The following is a 20,782-nucleotide window of genomic DNA, read 5'->3' as shown; positions in this document are numbered from 1 at the left end:
AATAATTATATTTAGCAATCCAATATAAGCTTACTTGAAAAATCTCCCTTCATGTGGTGAATTCAGCCTGTCTGCTGGTCATCTCTTTCCACGACTTTATGGATTCCCTGCATGCTTTGCAGCTTCTCCCTAATTTGTAAGGACTACATATCCCATGGTACTTTGCTGCATGAAAGCAGTGACTCCTGTACTAACTCCACCTCCTGAATCTCCTCCCCTCAGCACCTATATAGTTCAGGAGGGCAGGCTCTTTAAAATGTGTGACACAGTAGGCATAGGTTATACTGTCAGAGAATTCAAGAAAGTCAATGAGGGGGAATTCTTCAAAAAGTATGTTTTCCCTTATCGTCTTTCAGGACAGCACATGAGAGAGAGGCTCCACCCACTAGGAAACAGGAAACACAAACTCCACCACATTTTAAAAGGAGGCTCCTCTCCACAGCTCGTCAGTTTTTGTGTTTCCTCCGGCAAGGGAACACCTAGTAGGGGCCAGGGTCTCTTATGGTGCTGTCCTGAGAGGCCAGGCTGCCTACCCCACCATACCTAATTTTTTCCTCCAAGAGAGCCCGATCCTCCCACACCGCGCCACAGGGTTGCTGGTAAGTGGGCTCCTTTTTTCTCTTTCTTTGCTCATGATGAGCTGAACCGTTCCTGGAGCCGCTCCTTAGGCGGCGGCAGCCGTTCGCGGGCCTTTTTTTTTAAACCGCATGTCGGCGTGACTGGCCGCCGCCATATTGGAAGAGTACAGACTCGACCGGTCGGAAGTGAGGTATCCGACGAGGGGAAGGCACTAGGAACGGGCGCATCATTTCCGATCGGAAGTGGCGCAGAGGAAGAAGGGAGGAGCGGTCCTGGTGCCTATATTCCGGTTCCGGTCGGGCGCAACGGCGTTTTTTGACTCCGGAACCGACGTTCGTAAGAGCCACCGATCGGTGCAGCACCACTATGGATTCTGTGGCAGCTGCATGTGGGACAGGCACAGGCACCAGCAAGGCCCAGGTAAGAGGCTATAGTGAATATCCTGATTACTTTGGTGCCCCTCTCACAAATGTTTTTTCCCCCTTGGTGGCTGGGGCCTGTCTGGGCACATGGGGTTAACTGTTGTTCCTCCTGTGCACCTGTGGTGAGTCCGTTAGGAGGAAGCTTTGGCTTAATGAATGCTGGTGTTTTTTTTTCTCTTTTGTCATTTTTTTCTGGCAGGCTAAGAGCTCTGAACCAGCCATTAAAAAGAGATGCCCCTCATGTAAAGCAAAGTTACTGGAGGGTTGGAAGAAGACTTTATGCCAAATTTGCATTGACTCCTTAGTCAAGGAAGAGGCTTCTTCTGCGTGCAGCGACATAATCGCATCAGTTAAGAAAGAGCTAGATGCTACTATACAGGCTTTTCGCTCTTCTCTTGTAACACCAGCATTAAGTCAGGCAACTACCTCAGACCCCTCTCAGGACTCACACTTAACCCCAACGGTAGAGGCTGAGGCTGGCCCGACTACCCAAAAGGGGCATTCCCCCTCATACGCTGGGGAAGAGGAGGAGGAGGAAGAGGAAGAGGCAGATGCACCTTCTAGATACAAACTGTCCTTGGAACAAGTAGACAGTCTGTTGAAAGCAATTTATGCAACATTGGGAATGGAGGAAGAAAAAAGAGAATTATCGCTGCACGATAGAATGTATGTAGGGCTTGGTGAAGCAACAGGTCGCACTTTCCCTGTACATTCGGTAATCTCGGAGACCATTAAGAAAGAATGGGCTGACCCAGAGAGAAAACCCTTTTTCCCAAAAGCTCACAAGAGGCGTTTCCCATTTAATGATAATCCTGAGTCACTTTGGAATAAAATCCCGAAGTTGGATGCAGCTTTTTCCCAAGTATCTAGATCAACGGATCTGGCATTCGAGGACATGGGTACTTTGAAGGATCCTATGGATAAGAAGGCGGACCAACAGCTTAAGAAAGCCTGGCAGTCCATTGTAGGGAATCTCAAGCCTGCTATGGCTATGACCTGTGTCTCCAGAAATATGGAGTTCTGGCTGAATCAGCTAAAAGCACATATTATAGCTGATTCACCCAAACAGGAGATTCTAGATTCCTTCCCAACCCTTATAGCAGCTGTAGCATATATCTCTGATGCCTCTGCAGATTCTATAAGAATGTCAGCTAGGTCAGGGGCCCTGACCATTGCAGCCAGGAGAGCGTTATGGTTGAAGACATGGCCTGGGGACGCAGCTTCCAAAAATAAGTTATGCGGAGTGCCATTTTTGGGAGATCAGCTTTTTGGTCCCGATCTAGAATCTATTTTGGATAGAACAGCTGATAAGAAGAAATCCTTTCCTGTTAAAAAGAAAAAGCAGCCAGTTAGGCGGTTTTTTCGACCTCAAAAAAATCAGGAAAAGAGTAACAGGCCCCAAGAAAAAAGAAGGAATTGGGCGGCGCAGAGAGGAAAAGGCAAAGGGAATGTCCTTTTCAATCCTCCTACGCAGGCCAATAAAACACAATGACTTGGTGGTGCCTGTGGGAGGAAGGCTTCAAAAATTCCTTCCTCTCTGGGCAAACATAACAAAAAACCCTTTTGTTTTGGATTTAATAGCCCAGGGTTACAGGATAGAGCTGTTGAACCTTCCTCCAGAGAGGTACTGCATAACAAATCTGCCAAAGGACACAACAAAAGCCCTAGCCATGAAGAACCTGTTAGGGGATCTGATAAAACAGGGTGTTGTGGTTCCGGTGCCTCCGGAGGAAGATTGCCAAGGGTTCTACTCCCATATCTTTCTGATAAAGAAACCATCAGGAAGCTTTCGGCTCATCCTCAATTTAAAACCGTTAAACAGGTCAGTCCAATACAAGCGATTCCGCATGGACTCCATCTTTTCGGTAAGAAATCTCTTAGTCAGAGGATGCTTTATGGCATCAATCGACTTAAGGGATGCGTACCTGCATGTACCTATAGCTGTTCAGTCCCAGAGATATCTGAGGCTGGCAGTGAATATGGGGAGGGAGGTTCTGCACCTTCAATTCAGGGCCCTCCCGTTTGGTCTATCTTCCGCCCCTCGGATATTTACCAAAATTATGGCGGAAGCCCTAGCTCCCCTCCGGCTACAAGGGATTGCGGTTATCCCTTACCTGGACGACCTCCTTTTCTTTGCCCCTTCCAGGGAAAGATTACAGGAGGATCTGATCAAGGCTCGCAGTCATCTGGAGACCTTAGGTTGGATTATAAACATCCAAAAATCAAATTTCAATCCAGCACAAAGAGTCCAATTTCTGGGGTATCTGATAGACTCAGTGGATCAAAAGATCTTTCTTCCAGAAGAGAAGAAAGTGAAGGTATTGCAGGCAGTATCCAGCCTTCAGACGAACCTGGAGGTATCAGTCAGAAGGATTATGTCAGTACTGGGAACCTTGACCTCAACCATGCCGGCCATTCAATGGGCCAGACTCCATTTCAGACCCCTTCAGAGTTTTCTCTTAAAGATCTGGGATCACAGTCCAGAAGCTTTAGACTCAAAGGTAAAGCTTCCCACCAGGGTAAAAAAGACCCTTTGGTGGTGGAGAAATCAGGCAGTGCTGTCAAGGGGTTTACTCTGGTCCTTCCCAACAGAGAGAAGGATGACCACAGACGCCAGCAGTTGGGGATGGGGAGCACACTTGGGTCAAGACATAGCTCAGGGAGTTTGGTCCCCAGTGGAAGCAGGAAGGTCATCAAATTGGAGGGAGTTAAAGGCAGTCGCCTTAGCCTTGGTTGCCTTCTCTCCAAGCCTTCAGGGGTCCCATGTGCAGATATTGTCAGACAACGCCACCACAGTGGCATACCTGAACAAACAAGGGGGCACAAGGAGCGGGACTCTTCTATTGCTATCTTCAGAGATCCTAGGATGGGCAGAGAGTCATCTACTTTCCCTGTCAGCAGTACATCTCAAGGGCACGCTGAATGGAGTAGCAGACTTCTTGAGCAGACAAAGGATTCAGGAGGCAGAGTGGAGTTTGAATCCAGAAATATTCACTCTAATAACCCAGAAGTGGGGATGCCCGCAGGTGGATCTATTCGCATCAAGAGAAAATGCTCAGCTCCCTCAGTTCTTCTCCCTGCACCGAGACAACGGATCGATAGGGATAGATGCCCTGGCACATCCTTGGAATTTCCAGCTGGGTTATGCCTTCCCCCCTTTTCAGATGATTCCTTTAGTATTGAGGAAGATACAGAAGGAGAAGGTGTCGGTAATCTTGATCACCCCGTACTGGCCAAAAAGGGCCTGGTTTTCCTCCATTCTACTAATGTCAGTCAAACCATTCTGGCAGCTTCCCCTCAGACAGGACTTATTACTTCAAGGTCCAGTGTATCATCCGGATATAGCAAGACTAAGTCTCACAGCTTGGTATCTGAGGAACAGCTGTTAAAAAACAAGGGTTTGTCAGAGCCTCTAGTTTCTACTTTACTGGCTAGTAGGAAGAAAGTGACTAGAGATATCTACGCGAAGGTTTGGAAAGTCTACAACTCCTGGTGTCGCTCGGCAAACCAAAATTCAGAAGACATTGTGTCGGTTCTGGAATTTCTGCAGACGGGGGTGGACAAAGGGCTGGCAATTAGCACTCTTAAAGTGCAAGTGGCTGCCCTAGGAGTATACCTGGATCAACCTATTTCCTCAGTTCCGTTGGTCAAGAGGTTCTTTAGGTCACTTACTAGATCCAGACCAGTTCCCAATAGACACTTTCCAAAATGGGACTTGACAGTGGTCTTACAAGTTCTCACAAAAGATCCTTTTGAACCATTACAGTCAATCTCGTTAAAGAATTTAACTCTAAAGACGATATTCTTAGTGGCAGTTACGACTGCGAGAAGAATTGGAGAACTTCATGCTCTTTCAGTTAAAGAGCCCTTTATGTCAATTTACCCAGACAGGATTGTGCTCAGAACAGATCCTGCGTTTTTACCAAAAGTGGCATCAGTCCATAATAGGTCGCAGGAAATCATCCTGCCAACTTTTTGTTCAGATCCTTCAGGAAGTAAGGAAGAATTATTTCATAAGTTAGATGTAAGAAGAACTTTATTACATTACTTAGAGAAAACAAGGGACTTCAGGTCTTCGGACTCTTTATTTGTTTTGTTTTCTGGCAACAGAAAAGGAAGGCAAGCTTCAAAGGGATCAATTGCCAGATGGTTAAGAATGGCCATTTCAGAAGCTTATGTCCAGTCGGGGTTGTCTCCTCCTCAGGGAGTACGAGCACATTCTACCAGAGCTCTAGCCACTACATGGGCAGAAAAAGCTGGTGCCACCCCATACCAAATTTGTAAGGCGGCTACGTGGTCAAGTTATCTTACGTTTGTCCGTCACTACAGATTGGATCTTCTGTCAGCTGATGATCAGGCATTTGGCAGAAAGGTCCTGCAGGCTGTTGTCCCTCCCTAGTTGGTAAGTCTCGATTATCCTCTCATGTGCTGTCCTGAAAGACGATAAGGGAAAATTCAAGTTAGACTTACCGGTAACTTGTTTTCCAAGAGTCTTTCAGGACAGCAAACTACCCGCCCTTCAGGTTTATATATACATATTTATACGTATATGGAAGTGTGTGTGTGTATATATATATATGCTGTGAATTAACCGTATTATGCTTATGTGTTCCAGCTTGGGCCGGAGGTACTCTACTACAACTGACGAGCTGTGGAGAGGAGCCTCCTTTTAAAATGTGGTGGAGTTTGTGTTTCCTGTTTCCTAGTGGGTGGAGCCTCTCTCTCATGTGCTGTCCTGAAAGACTCTTGGAAAACAAGTTACCGGTAAGTCTAACTTGAATTTTTTGTCACGTTCACTTACCTTCCGTGCTGCAGTGCTGGTGCCTCCTCTGATTCTTGTGACCATGGACCCTTCTGGCTTTTGCCATGACCTGGAGGTCTATTTGAACTCAAGAGTGGAATGTTGTCCCCACTCGAGTATTGAGTCTATTGAAAGTGTACCCAAGCTCCCAAAGTGCTTCCCCCACAGTCTACCCGCCGTAGTGTACCCATCACAGTCTATCTGCTACAGTCGCTACCAACTAGTTTGCTACACTTTGCTACCAGTCAGCTCTGTTGTAGTCATCTGCTCTATGGCACCTGTCTGTCAGTACCTGTTGGGTGACCTGGGGTTAGCCTGTAGCTAAGCTCAAACTCCCATGAGGGGGGTCCTTGGCAGACCAAAGTAAGGAAAGGGATGATCGGCACTCAGTATGACATCCAAAATAGTATTTCTTTATTGAGTAAATATGTACAAAGCTGTAAAACAACCTACACATTTCAGCCATTAATTCTTAGTCATGACTAAGGAAGGTTCTGGAAGGTTGACACGGATGGTAGGACCGCCACTTATATCAGTGGCCAGTAGGAAGAATGCCTCCTTACAGTGGTGGTCAGAATGCTATCCTTACAGACAGCTAAAAAGACCACTGATGTTCTGCAGCTGGCTCTACAAGTGCTGTTGGCCCCCAGAACTATGAAGGCCCCATCAGATAGGGGTTTAATATCCACCAATGAAGTGTCTAGACTTTTGGTTCTGTGAGCAGCACCGGAATAAAACTCCAGGAAATGCATTTGGAGATTTCTGTCAACCTTAATATACTCATTACAGCAAGGCTAATGACATTTTAAAATTAGCAAATCAAAAGAAAGCTGTTCTTATTAACTAATGAATATGAAGTTCATTACTTTGAAAATCATCAATAGGCAAAATTGTACCGAAGACCCAAAAGTTCTGGAAGAGGTAATACCCATCAGATCCATTTATCTACACTTATGGAATCAAAGCAGCTTTCTTACTGATTGACATAAATAAGATGAAACACTGGTGCTTTCCATCAGTTAAGGTTTATATATCTATTTAAATGGAAGCTATAGTGGTTTATGCCCAATTTTACTTTAACCTTTAATACCTTCACTTCCCAGCCCCAGTGTCCCTTTAACAGGGTCTTTATACCTGGGGCAAACAGAAAGGTCTTCCTGATCATGTAACCGCTGTGATTGGGTGTTAGTGATCACATGATCGGGGGCCAGTTCCACCAGCTTACTAGAGACCAGGAGATGTCTATGACTGCTTGGTCACTGTACTGGGGGTGCGCACGCTTTCAGTACAGAAATTTAAGTCGTCCATGGACACATACAGTATGTGTGGCATGTGGGCATTAAAGCCCACCCTCTTTACCACTGTACATATGATTTATGTGGGCAGCACCCACCGGGTTAATTTGAGACACTCATATCAATATTTTTATAAAATTCTTATTTTATAAATATTCAATATTACTTTCTTCTATGCTTCTGTCTGTGCAGTCCAAGCTGGGCAGTAAATGGCTAATAATAAAGTGATAAAACTGGCAAAGGGGGTATAGCAGCAATGTGCAGAGGTTTTAATGAGAATCCCAACTGTAATGAGAAAGCCCAGCACTAGCTCTGCACTTTCTGACTACTTCTCCAGAGTAAATATCTAGAAGTTCCCATCTCTACTAGAAGAATAAAAGAAGGTGCCTTCCTCATTTAGGTCATTCAGTTGATTCATTCATCGGTACATGTAATTTATGATCCTACTATTCAAGTCGCAGAGGTTTTATTGAGAATCCAAACTGTAATGAGAGAGCCTGGCACTAGCTCTGCACTTTCTGACTACTTCTCCAGACTAAAGATCTAGAGATTCTTATCTCAACTAGAAGAGGAGAAGAATGTACCTTCCTCATCTGGGGCATCCAGTTGATTAATTCACCTATACGTGTAAATTAAGATCCTACTATTTAAGTTGCAAAGGTTTTATTGAGAATCCCAACTGTCTAATAAGAAAGCCCGGCACTAGCTCTGCACTCTCTGACTACTTCTCCAGACTAAAGATCTAGAGGTTCCCATCTCTACTAGAAGAGGAGAAGAAGGTCATTCCTCATTTGGGTCATTCAGTTAAATCATTCATCTGAGCATGTAATTTAAGATCCTACTATTTAAGTCTATATAGTCATGTGAAATTCCTAAATAGCAGTCACCCATTTACCACCCGCAGCCTAAAAAAGGGTTCAACTTTTCATATCCACCAGGCTAAGAAGTAACTTAGGAATTCAATCTTTTTTTTTTTTTTTTGCTCCTAAACATAAAGCATAAATATAAAAACAATAAGAAAACACACTGTATTTTCTTTAACCTCTGGGCGCCGGCAGCATGCACAATATGGCCCTACTCGTTATCAGCAGATAAAGAAAGCCTCCTGATTGCTGCTTACGATCATGAGGTTTCTGATCATGTGACAGCCAATCCAGGCGGTTACGTGATCATAAACCCAGCCACACCTCCCGGCATCCTAAACCCCTTTAAGGCCTGGTAGGCACCGGCTCCAATGGGTTAAAGACGTTCCACCCCCATCCCTACCACCAAGTACTTTTTCCCTCTAACCTCTTTCACTGGTGTTATGCGCAATTCACATACTCGCCTGGCCATCAAATCCAGCATTGTTCTGCTGTGATACAACACGCCGCTGCCACACACTGGGCCCCGTGACGCCATCTTTATTGCTGACATCATTGAGAACCAACTGCCTCTTTCTGGTCCAGGCAGCTGGGCCGATGATACCGAAGGAAGGTTGACCGCACTCCAAGCATGCAGAAAAAAATTAGCTTTATTGATTAAAATCCACAAAAAAAGGACATCACTGGGATATGTGACCTGCATATCCCAGGAGGTTTTAGAGCACAGATGAGAATGGCTGCCGGGTGGCAGGGTGAACTTAAAAAAAGTAATACTTTTTTTTTTTTTTACATTCTACCACCATTGCAGTGGTGGGGGTGGGGGTGGTGGGGGAGGGAGTGTTTAGAAAGCAATGATGCCTAATGCATCTAATGTATGAAGATCCACTTTAACTTACAAATCACAAAGAGGCTGTGTCATACCATCACACTTTATCCATGATATCTTTTTAAATGTTATGCCCCGTACACACGGTCGGATTTTCTGATTGGAAAATGTCAGATCGGAGCGTGTTGTCGGAAATTCCGACCGTGTGTAGGCTCCATCACACATTTTCCATTGGATTTTTCGACACACAAAGTTTGAGAGCAGGCTATAAAATTTTCCGACAACAAAATCCGTTGTCGGAAATTCCGATCGTGTGTACACAAATCCGACGGACAAAGTGCCACGCATGCTCAGAATAAATTAAGAGACGAAAGCTATTGGCCACTGCCCCGTTTATAGTCCTGACATACGTGTTTTACGTCACCGCGTTCAGAATGATCGGATTTTCCGACAACTTTGTGTGACCGTGTGTATGCAAGACAAGTTTGAGCCAACATCCGTCGGAAAAAATCCTAGGATTTTGTTGTTAGAATGTCCGAACAAAGTCCGACCGTGTGTACGGGGCATAAGTGTTACCATTGTGCTGTGATGTAAAGGAATGAAAATTTAAACTGTAAGATAACAACATAAAAATGAACCGGTATTCTGATTTCTCTTGTAAGGTGACTATGAAGATTTAAGAAACTGCGCTACAGAAGCAGAAAATGGCCATACTACATGCCAATCAGATGAAAGAATGGCCATCGACCCATGTACAGATATATAAATATAGCACATAACAATAATAATAACAAAGATATTATTGTAATAATAATATTGGCCACTCTAAGTAAAAAAAAAAAAAAAAACTCTGGACTTTTATGTTCCATTTTATTGATATTAAAGGGTCTATTTATAAAAATTTTACTGTACGAATGTCTCAGGCATTTGCACATCCGTCACAAATAATCCCTGTAATATGTCTAATATGTTTACATCCTATGGTCGTCAGCTCCCTCTAGTGACCATAATTTCCCTGAAATACTCCAATCAGCAAAATACCATATTATGGCCACTAGATTGAGCTTACAATCATAGAAAATATCACACAAACTATGTTTGATTATGTGTGATTATTCGTGACAGCTGAGTGATTTTTTTTTTTTTTTTTTATAAATAGACCCCTAATGCCGCATACACAAGAGCGGATTTTTCGTCAGAAAAATCTTGGATGGTTTTTCCGATGGAATTCCGCTCAAGCTTGCCTTGCATACACACGGGTCACACAAAAGTTTGCTGAACTTTCGACCGTCAAGAACGCGGTGACGTACAACACTACGACGAGCTGAGAAAATGAAATTCAATGCTTCCGAGCATGCGTCAAATTGTTTCCGAGCATGCGTAGGAATTTTGCGCGTCGGAATTGCTACAGACGATCGGAATTTCCGATCGAAAAATTGAGAACATGCTCTCAATCTTTTGCTGGCTGGAATTCGGCCAGCAAAAGTCCGATGGAGCATACACACGGTCGCATTTTCCGACCAAAAGCTCTCATCGGTCTTTTGCTGGCCGAATTTACGATCGTGTGTACGCGGCATTAGTCTAGAAAAATCTATGATGAAAACCTCATGCAGTGTGCACCTAAAAACTAGAGCATTCTCTCATACAATCCCTGTAAAGTCTATCATCACACCAGAGACGGCCGCTCATGCAGGGGCGCTGCCCGCCCCTAATCTACATGCAGGGTGCCGGACACATGGTTTTCAATGTGGGTTTTTTTTTTGTTTTGTTTTTTTAAGCACATGATTAGAGCCTTAGGCTCTAATTGGCTTTAAAAAGGGTGGGCTCCGAGTCTACCCACTTGTGTGACATTAGCAAATTAATATTCGCTAATGTATCCCCGCTTCTCTTCCCAGCCAATCAGGAACGGATCCTGAGACCCGATTGGCCAGTGAATCTCAGAACCCGCTTTCCTGTTCGGCCAGGAGGAGAAGCAATGGCCTTGGCTCTTCCCTCCGCAAGCTGCCGGCCATGTGCAGCGAGACGAGGAGCAGCAGGTGGAGGCTCAGCAACAGCCTCTTCCAGGAGCCCTACTCTGGATCCAGAAGTGAATGAGGGGGCCAGGTTTGTTTGACGCCCCCCCCCAAAAAAAACAACAAATTGAGCACCAGCCACCACTGCATTACACAGGAGCATCAAAACAGTATATTTCTGTATCATCATCAATTGATACAAAGCTTCACATATACTATACATTCACATCATTCCCTATTCTCAAGGAGCTTACAGACTAAGGTCTCTAACTCACACCGATACTAGGGCCAATTTAGACAGGAGACGATTAATTAATTAACCATCATGTCTTTGCAGTGTCGGAGGAAACTGGAGTACCAGAAGGAAAGCCACGCAAGCACACGCACACTCCAGGTAGGTAGTGTTTTGGTTTGACCCAATGACCCTAGTGCTTCCAAGCTGAAGTGCTAGCCACTACGCCATTGAGCTACCTGCTTTTTATACATTATACATAACGGGTAATATTACATTAAAGAAGTGTTTTTAAAAAACTGTTGGGATAGCGGGATGTGGGCAATTGGTCACATGACTAATGGTAATATACTGGTCACATGATCCCCCCCAGAATATCTTCAGAGACAGACATTCAAACTGGACTAGCCAGTCAGCAGCCAGTGGTGCAGTTCCACTTCAAGGGTGTACTTTGAGTTTTCCAGATGTTAAGCTTTAAAGCAGAACTAAAGAATCTTTACTTATTCATGCACATACTCTAGATCAGTGGTTCTCAGCCTGCCTAGTATCTCTCTTCTCCTGGTCCTTCAGTCATCTGTAGATAACCTAACCTCCTACAGTGCCTTCCAGCTCCCATAGTGCCACCCAACCTTCCATAATGACCCACAATGCCCCAGGGCTCCCTGAGAGCCCTTAGCCTAGACAGTGCCCCCAACCTCCCAGGGCTCCCAGCTCCCTCCAGGAACTGCATCACTGCTGGGCCACCAAGTGTTCTGCTGAGTCTACCAAACCACTCTATAACCCCCATCCCTTACCACATTGGCACCCAGCAACACCCAGAGTCTTCCAGCATTTAAATACATGTTTTGCATTCCCATACTTTTATCGCGTGAGTATAGTCCTTTATTTTTTACTGTTGGGGTATGGAAGGTTTTGGAAGAAATTACTGAGCCCTGGTCTCAATAATGTTGAGAACCACTGCTTTAGAAGAGTTAAAAACAGTGCAGGCATGCAAATCTGTGTTTTTCTGCTTTACCCATATTTTATATTATCCACATGCTGTCTATTCCATTACCTCTCCTCAGTATTAGTGGACGGTGATGAAGGTGGTGCTACCATCTAAATGAAGGGCTCTGCGAGAATTAATTTCACCCTTATGCAAATGTAGGAGAGGTATAGCAATCCTATAACCTCTGAGCTATGCAACCAGTAGAGGTTCAACCAAGAGATCAAAAAGATCCCTTGGTAAAGCCTGCAGAGCAGCTGGCAAAGCTATTAGGAAAGCCACAAGAAATATGATTTTATGTGCGCAGCAGCCCCCCTCAGCCCCCCTAACACTTACCTGAGACCTGTCTCTATCCAGCGATGTTGCAGGAATGTCTCAGCTGCCCAAGACCCTTCCTCCTCATTGGCTGAGATGGCAGCGTGGGGCCATTGGCTCCCGCTGCTGTCAATCAAATTCAGTGAGCCAATGAGGAGAGAGAGGGGGTGGGGCCGGGTCATGGCTCTGTGTCTGAATGGACACAGGGCACTGTGACTCAGCTCAGGTGCCCCATAGCAAGCTGCTTGTTGTGGGGGCACTCAACAGGAGGGAGGGGTCAGGAGCACCGAAGAGGGACCTGAGAAGAGGAGGATCTGGGCTGCTCTGTGCAAAACCAACTGCACAGAGGAGGTAAGTATAACATGTTTGTTATTTTTAACTAAAAAAACACGAGACTTTACAATCACTTTAACTATCTTTATTTACATCAGATTTGTATTCTTTCGTTTCAAGACTCGATAAAGAAGATGTTTCTCAAGAAGCTCATGGCTTTAGATGTCACTGCAAGAAACATTTGTTCTCCACACAGAGACATGGACACATGCTTTGATTTTAACCAAGAGGACTCTGATGATTCCATGGATTCTGATACCTACAACTCTCTGGATGTCTTGTGTGATGTTCTTCATGACTCAGATACCTTCTTACGACAAGAGATTGTCTCCAGAATGTCCATGTGCCAGTTTGCCCTCCCTCTGCTGCTCCCTGATGATGTCGGATCATCATATACCTTCATGTTGTGGGCAATGAGAGACATTGTAAAGAAGTGGAAACCACAGTCATTAGTGGACAGTACAGGGTTTGAAGAAGGCAACTTAGTTAACATTTCAATGCCCATTTTTTCTTTCTTCAGGCTAGGAACGTGCAGCTTATCAAAGTCAAAGATTCTAAATCAAGTGTTAAGTCCTCCTCAGTTCATTCAAAATTATTTCGTCCATAGGGACATGCCTGGTGGAAATGCCCAACGCCTATGCTCAGATGGGCTTGTGGAAATGTCTTGCTATTTTCCAGCAGGACGTGGACGCTCAGATATTTTTCCAGAACCTGTAGGCTTCATTAACCTGAGAGGGGATCTTGAGAGTCACTTGAAACAGTTTGATTTATTATCAGGGGTATCATCAGCTGTGTTTGTGTTTATTGAGAGTATAAATGATAAGCAATATGATCTGTTATCAAACCTGGTAAGCCGAAACCCACAGTTCTTCTTTATTGTAAATTTAGAAGCTGAAAACAGTGATATTATTAAATTACTTCAAAGTTTCTCAACAATGCATAACATTAAGAAAGATAAATTTATTGTTAAAAGCAGAAAGTTCCACGACACACAAGTAGTCAAGACTTTACAGTCAAAGATGAAAGCACTGATAGAAAATTCCATGAAAAACCCTACTCTAGAGCAAATTGCTTATAGAGCTTCTGAATCAAACTTCTATATTGATGAGAATTTTATCGGATGTAAGAAAGCAAGGGAAGCCGCAATGACAATCACCAGTCAGATAAAGAATGTCCTGGATTATAAAAAGAATATAATGAAACTACAAGGTGATCTTTGGAAACAGCTGACTAAGATTGAGAAGGAATTGTGTAGAATGAGAAAACTGGAGGACAAAGATGTGGAAGAATATCAGTCACAGCTCCGGGAAGACCATTTCCAGCTCCGTAAGCAGCAAAGAAACCAAAAGTTGGCGTCTGGTGTGAAGCAATTTCTGGATGCCCTGAAAAGTTTTACTCCAGCAGAGCGAAAAGTATTCCTGAAGTGGCTGGAAATACAACTAGACAAACTTGGAAGACCTCAGCTTGCAAAATTAAATGCTGAATACCGAGAGCTGTTGACAGATGTAGCATCAAATGCCCATGCCTTTATGGAAATTGATCAGAAATTAGCTGATGGTTCGCTAGGTGTTGAACATTTTATACGTGAGTTGGGGCAGTTTTATGAAGTAGAACATTCTATAGGGGGAAAAAAAATGGTGAGTCTCTCAAAAATAGCTGCTAATCTATTGTTGGATGGGTTCCCACTGGAGTTGATAGATGGAGATGCCTCCAACATACCCATGCAGTGGATAACCGATGTCCTGAGGGAGCTAGAAATCATAACACAGAGAAACTGCACAGTTAGAGTAGTTACTGTCCTGGGAGTGCAAAGTACAGGGAAGTCCACCCTTCTGAACACCATGTTTGGCTTGCATTTACCTACATCTAGTGGTCGATGCACACGAGGAGCCTTCATGACACTCCTTGATGCAAAAGAGAACTTTCAAGAGAATCTGGGCTGTGACTATGTTATGGTTATTGACACTGAAGGATTAAAATCGATGGAACTAGCCACTCTTGAGGGCAGTTATGAACATGACAATGAATTGGCGACAGTAGCAGTTGGGTTGAGCGACATCACCATAGTTAACATGGCCATGGAAAATACAGAAGAGATGAAAGACATACTTCAGATCATAATCCATGCCTTTCTTTGGATGAAGGAAGTAGGGAAAAAGTCCAGCTGCCATTTTGTGCATCAGAACGTGAGCGACGTGTCCGCTTATGTGAAAAAACGCCAAGCCAGAGAAAAATTTCTCGAACAGCTGAATGAAATGACCAAAGTATCTGCAAGAATGGAGAACAAAAGTGGAGTCAACACCTTCTCTGACATCATACACTGTGACATCGAGAGTAACTCCTGGTATATTCCCGGATTGTGGCATGGCATTCCACCTATGGCTTCCGTTAACTATGGCTACAGTGAAAATGTTCAGGAGCTAAAAAAGTCTATAGAAATGTATCTAAAGTCTATGCCAGGAAAACCACAAGATATCAGACAGTTCACAGGGTGGATGAGAAGTTTGTGGGAAGCAGTGAAACATGAAAAATTTGTCTTCAGTTTCAGAAACTGCTTGGTCACTGAGGCCTACAACCAACTTTGTATCCAGTACTCAGACTGGGAATGGAGATTTCAGAAAAATAGCCATGACTGGATGATTAAGACAGAAACTCTGATCTTTAACCTATCATCTGATCAGTTAGGATCTAAAATGTGGGACAGGATAAAAAGCGAGATGAACTGTTTATTGGATGAAGAAGAACATGTCATGGCTAGATCTCTAGAAAAGTACTTTAGGGATGATTGTGACAATGCCCATCTTTTGGAGATGTTTAAAAGTGATTTTTTCCAAAGCATTAAGTATCTCAGGAAAAACCTTGAAATTGGTCTTCTTGACAAATGTGATCTGACAATCAACATCCAAAAAGAGGAATGCCAGATCCAAGCTGTACAAGAGAGATATATTGGTATCATAGAAGAAAGTGTGTCAGACATCATGGACAAAATAAGAAAGAATGAGTACTCAGTAAATGCAGAACAGTTAAAGAGAGAATTTGAGATCATATGGAGAAAAGCAACATCCACTTTACCACCGCCAACGTTAAAAAAACAGAACATCGGCCTGGCAATCATTCAACAGCTGAAACGAGACATGCAGTGTGATGACAGTAGTGTTATTCAAAAACTAACTGAACTTAAAAGTCTTATGCCGCGTACACACGGTCGGACTTTTCGTCTACAAAAGTCCAACGGACGCTGACGGACTAAAGGTGGCTGGTAATCCGATCGTGTGTGGGCTTCTCCGGACTTTCAACGGACTTTTTTAGCCTCAAATCCGACGGACTTTAGATTTGAAGCATGCTTCAAATCTTTACGTCGTAAGTACGACGGACCCCGAAGTCCGCTCGTCTGTATGCTAGTCCGACGGACAAAAAAACGACGCATGCTCATAAGCAAAAACTAAACGGAAGCACTCGGTCTAGTAAAACTAGTGTTCGTATTGTAGGTAGCACATTCATCACGCTGCAAAATCTGTGATCGTTCAATGCAGCGCATTTTATTTCTTCTTTACGAAGGCTCTAAAGAACGAAGGTGTTTTGCTGTTCATAATCAGAGTTCTCCCAAACTGATTTCTGGATTCTTTTTCTCTTTGATCTCATGAATGATATAGTATGCCTTTTTAAAACAATGTTTCCATACTAATAATACTTTTTCCCCTTTTTATTTTTTATTTTTTATTTTTTTTATTTTTTTTAGGTTTGTAAAGTTAACACAAAGAACCCATTATTATTTTTTTTTTTTTTTATAGTGTTTATTTTTTAGTTTTTAGATAAAGTTAACCCAAAGCACCGTTTTTGGTTACGTAATTTTTTGGATTTTCAAGACTTACCACTTGAACATTATTAACATTAGTAATGTATTTTTGGTGTGTTTTTTTTCAAACTCAATGAGATTGTTGTCCCTTGTTAATTTAACATTGTGTGTAAAATCAATGATTTCAAAGAAAACACATAAAGTCTTTTGCTAAACTCAAAAAATATCCATTTATTCATGGTCAAAATAAAATAAAGAGGAAGTCAACGCTGGAAAAAGTCGGTGTACCAGAAAATTGGGATCTTGAGGAGTCCATATAAGAGGGAGCACAATCTGGTCCAAGAATCCCAGAGATCAACAGCACCAGCAGATGATCTAGATGTCCCCAGACTGTGGTCCTACAACAGCCTGCGTCTTCTGTCAGACCAGACTGAACCCAGGTCATCATTTTCTTCTCTTCCCTGCAGCCTTTCCTCCACGCTGCCCTGCAGCCTTCCCTGTAGCCTTCTTTTGAGGCTGTGGCTCTGGTGTTTCAGTTGTGGCAGGAGGAGGAGGAGGAGGAGGAGGAGGAGGAGGAGGAGGAGGAGGAGGAGGAGGAGGGGGGGCTGCCTCATGTAGTTGGGTGTTTTGTGTTAGCGTGCCCTGCAGCCCCTTATGGATTGTTTCCCCAAATAGGCGCTCACAAATGAGGCGCTGCTCCCAATCCATCTGAAGAAGCCTGCTGGCTAAGTAGCAGCCATAGGATTCTTCCGCTTCGGGGGGGCTTTTTAAAAAACGGGTGGCCTCTTGCATGAGGCGCAGGGATGCGTCCTGTGTGACCATCCCCTTCCTGGCCCTTTTTTTGGGAAGGTGGAGGGGAGGCACTTGGGATTCGGTCAGGCTTCTACTGGGCCCAGCCACCTCGCTTGGCCCAGCCACCTCACTGGGAGCAGCCACCTCACTGGGAGCAGCCACCTCCTGCCTGACACTGGGCCCAGCCTCCTCCAGGATGATGGTGAATCCGGCCTCCTCCAGGCTGTCCATGGGCCTGGTCTCCTCCTGCCTTCCACTTTCCCCACATTCCTCCTGGATGGACTCATCCTGTGTATAAAAAAAGGACAATAGTTTGAGTATATTTTTTTGGCTTCATCAATGACACACAGTTTGCTTCTCATGAATAGCAAATTCAATGTGAATACTTCTCTTTAATAAAAGAGTCTAATCAGACACCATAATTATTTCAAGCAGGTGCCAAACATATTTAGCCACTACTGTCAATTGATATGTATACCCAATTTTGAGTGCCAAATTATTTTAGACAATTATAACATCCAGTTAACATCATTAATATTAGTACAGTAAATATTTGTTTAAATCATTTACCTGACTCCAGATGGTCATATCTGGTTCATCCAGGATGGAAGACCCAGCTTGCTCCTCATCAGCCTCTGCTGGGGTGGAGGGAAGGGTGGAGGGAAGGGTGGAGGGAAGGGTTGAAAGTGATGGCCTGGCTTCATTCTGGTCATCCAGAAAACGGAGTTGATTGTAGTACCACAGCCTGGGTACATAAACATCATCTGCTGATGCTCCTGATCTCCTTGATTCCTGGATCTTCTTATGCTCCCTCTTATACATGTTCCTCAAGCCCCCAATTTTCTTGAGCAATGTCTCCATTGTTGCTTCCGGGATGGTCGCCTGGACAAAGGCCAGAAGTCTCTCCAGCGTTGACTTCCTCACATGCTTAGCATAATACTGAGGGTGTTTCACCTCCCACAAATTCCTCATCTCTCGATATTTGGAAATAAAAGATGTAAGGAACTCTGGATCCTTAAATAGGGGATTCATTATATCTGGAAAAGATGAAGTCACAAGACAAAAAACACTTTTATTATAGGTTTCGGCTAACCCCTCATCATCTTCTCCCTATGTAGGCCTCATCAATCTATCAAGCCATATAGGCCGCTTGCTACAAAGTCATGACCATAAAAACCAAAAAAAAAAAATAAATAAAAAAAGAATATATCTAAAATTACCTTCGTTTTGTAACGTCCAGGTCCACTATCACCTACCACAGAACGTACGTACGACACGTGCGCAAGGCTCTTTATACACTACGCATGTGTGAAACTCCGCCTGCGTCGCCCGCCCCTGACGTTCGAAATTAACTCATGTTCTCCGCCCCCTAATTCGACGCACAGAACGTACGTACGACACGTGCGCAAGGCTCTTTATACACTACGCATGTGTGAAACTCCGCCTGCGTCGCCCGCCCCTGACGTTCGAAATTAACTCATGTTCTCCGCCCATTTTTTGTTACGGCGCGTAGTGGAGTTAAAGAATGGCGGAGACACCTGAAATGTTGACGACCTCAGGTAGTGGAGACAGCCCGGAGGCTGGAACGTCAACCAAATCTGTGAGGCCTAGATTTAAGGCCTCTAATATGAGTTTTAAAGAGATGGTGGAGATGGTGGCCATTCTTCACAAAGACGACTATGATGGGAAGTATGGGCCGTACGCACGGCCAAATTTGCGCAAGGCCAAAATAATGGCGAAGGTGGTAGAAACTTTGCAGGCATCTTTTGGGGTCCAGCGCTCCAAAGACCAACTGCGAAAAAGATGGTCTGACCTGAAACTCAGGGAGCCGGATCAATACCGACGTATCCGGAAAGTTCTTAAAAAAAGTAAGTACTTGTCGTGTTTTTATCTTGTGTTTATTACCTTGTATATTGCTCCATGTGCTTTTCCTTCCTATCTGATTTTTGTTTTCATCGTTTTAAACGATCTTTTAAGAAACCTCGTTAGTTACATATCTATAGATATATACATATACACATATACATATATATATATATATATATATATATATATATATATATATATATATACATACACACACACATATATATATATATATACATATATATATATATATACACATACATATATATATATATATATATATATATATATATATATATATACACATACATATATACATATATATATATATATATATATACACATACATATATACATATATATATATATATACACACATACATATATATATAACTATATATAAATATATATATATATATATATATATCTAACTATATATATATATAAATATATATATATATCTAACTATATATATATATATATATATATATCTAACTATATATATATATATATATATATATATATATCTAACTATATATATATATATATATATATATATATATATATATATATATATATATATATATATATATATATATATATATAAAAACGAGAGAGAGAGAGAGAGAGAGAAATATATATATATATATAGAGAGAGAGAAATATAGAGATAGGTAGATAGATAGATATAGAAATTTAAAACATTCTTTTGGAAGATTTGAAGTTATCTTAATTTTTTGGCTTTACATTTAGTTAGATAGTTTGAGATTTTGGTCCAGATATAGAGAGAGATCAAAAGATTATTAACTATATTTTGAGATATTGATATCTATCTATCCGATATGTCTTTCAAATTTTAAATATTGAGGTAAAATAGGAACTCTACACAAACCACTTCATTACAAATGTTGGAAAATTACTATGTACTAAAATATCTGTGTGCTAATTAGATTAAAATAATTTTTTGTTTCACATAGGGGAAAAATCACTCAGCCAACCCAAAGCAAAACATGATTGGGCAATCAGCCCAAGTCCCATTGAGGATGTGGAGGAAGGAGAGGTGGGCGACATGGGCACCCCACCAGGTCAGTGTCTGACACACCAGCTTACGGTAATCTATGCATGGCTGCCTTTTATTTTATGTAATTTTTCTACTCTATTTTAGGTGATCTGGTTGTGCTGGAGTCAAGCAACAGCGCCACCCCCGAGGATGTTAATGAACTTTGCGACATGGGCACCCCACCAGGTCAGTGTCTGAGACACCAGCTTTATGGTAAGGTAAACTTATGTGTGCATATTTCTAAACATATTTTTTTTTTTCATTCCACTTTAGGTCCAACTGACTATTTTACCCCAGACAGTGCCCAACGGCTAATTGCTCAAATCATGGCCTGGAATGGGGAGATCGATCAAATGCGGAATCGGCTGGATCGTATGCAGCAGGAAATGAAGGACATGATTGATGTTTTGGGTCGAATCTAAATGCCCTTTTTTAAACCCCAAAACATCAATCATGTCCTTCATTTCCTGTTTTGCTGACCCCATTCTGGGCCTTCTCTTTTTTGTTTTGGCCAGAACATAAATGGCTGTTTAAGCTAATGTAAAAAAGGAGGGCTGTTTCTTGTAAATACCTCACAAATCCACAAAAAAATAAAAATTGATTTT

General features: G+C 42.8%; 2 protein-coding genes across 6 annotated transcripts in view; one reads left to right on the top strand and one right to left on the bottom strand.

The window, feature by feature from the left end:
- The window catches only part of LOC141148280 (interferon-induced very large GTPase 1-like), a 203,949-nt gene that overhangs the window by 75,333 nt on the left and 107,834 nt on the right, over positions 1 to 20,782 (top strand). The window lies entirely within an intron of this gene.
- On the bottom strand, positions 15,851 to 18,379 carry LOC141148282 (uncharacterized). Its single transcript, XM_073635571.1, has 2 exons — positions 17,822 to 18,379; positions 15,851 to 17,539 (listed from the first exon to the last, which is right to left on the bottom strand). Exons 1-2 carry the CDS (start codon positions 18,281 to 18,283, stop codon positions 16,904 to 16,906), a joined length of 1,098 nt encoding a protein of 365 aa, XP_073491672.1. The 5' UTR covers positions 18,284 to 18,379; the 3' UTR covers positions 15,851 to 16,903.

The sequence above is a fragment of the Aquarana catesbeiana genome, linkage group LG06, assembly GCF_042186555.1.
Source record: "Aquarana catesbeiana isolate 2022-GZ linkage group LG06, ASM4218655v1, whole genome shotgun sequence".
Taxonomy (NCBI): Eukaryota; Metazoa; Chordata; class Amphibia; order Anura; family Ranidae; genus Aquarana; species Aquarana catesbeiana.
The sequence above is the reverse complement of the archived record's forward strand: the minus strand, read 5'-3'. Positions and strand labels throughout refer to the sequence as shown.

Coding starts and splice junctions, on each gene's coding strand:
- LOC141148282 (XM_073635571.1), bottom strand. CDS start 18,283: ATGAATCCCCTATTTAAGGATCCAGAGTTCCTTACATCTTTTATTTCC. Junction 17,540..17,821: donor ATATGACCATCTGGAGTCAG/GTAAATGATTTA, acceptor TTTTATACACAG/GATGAGTCCATCCAGGAGGA.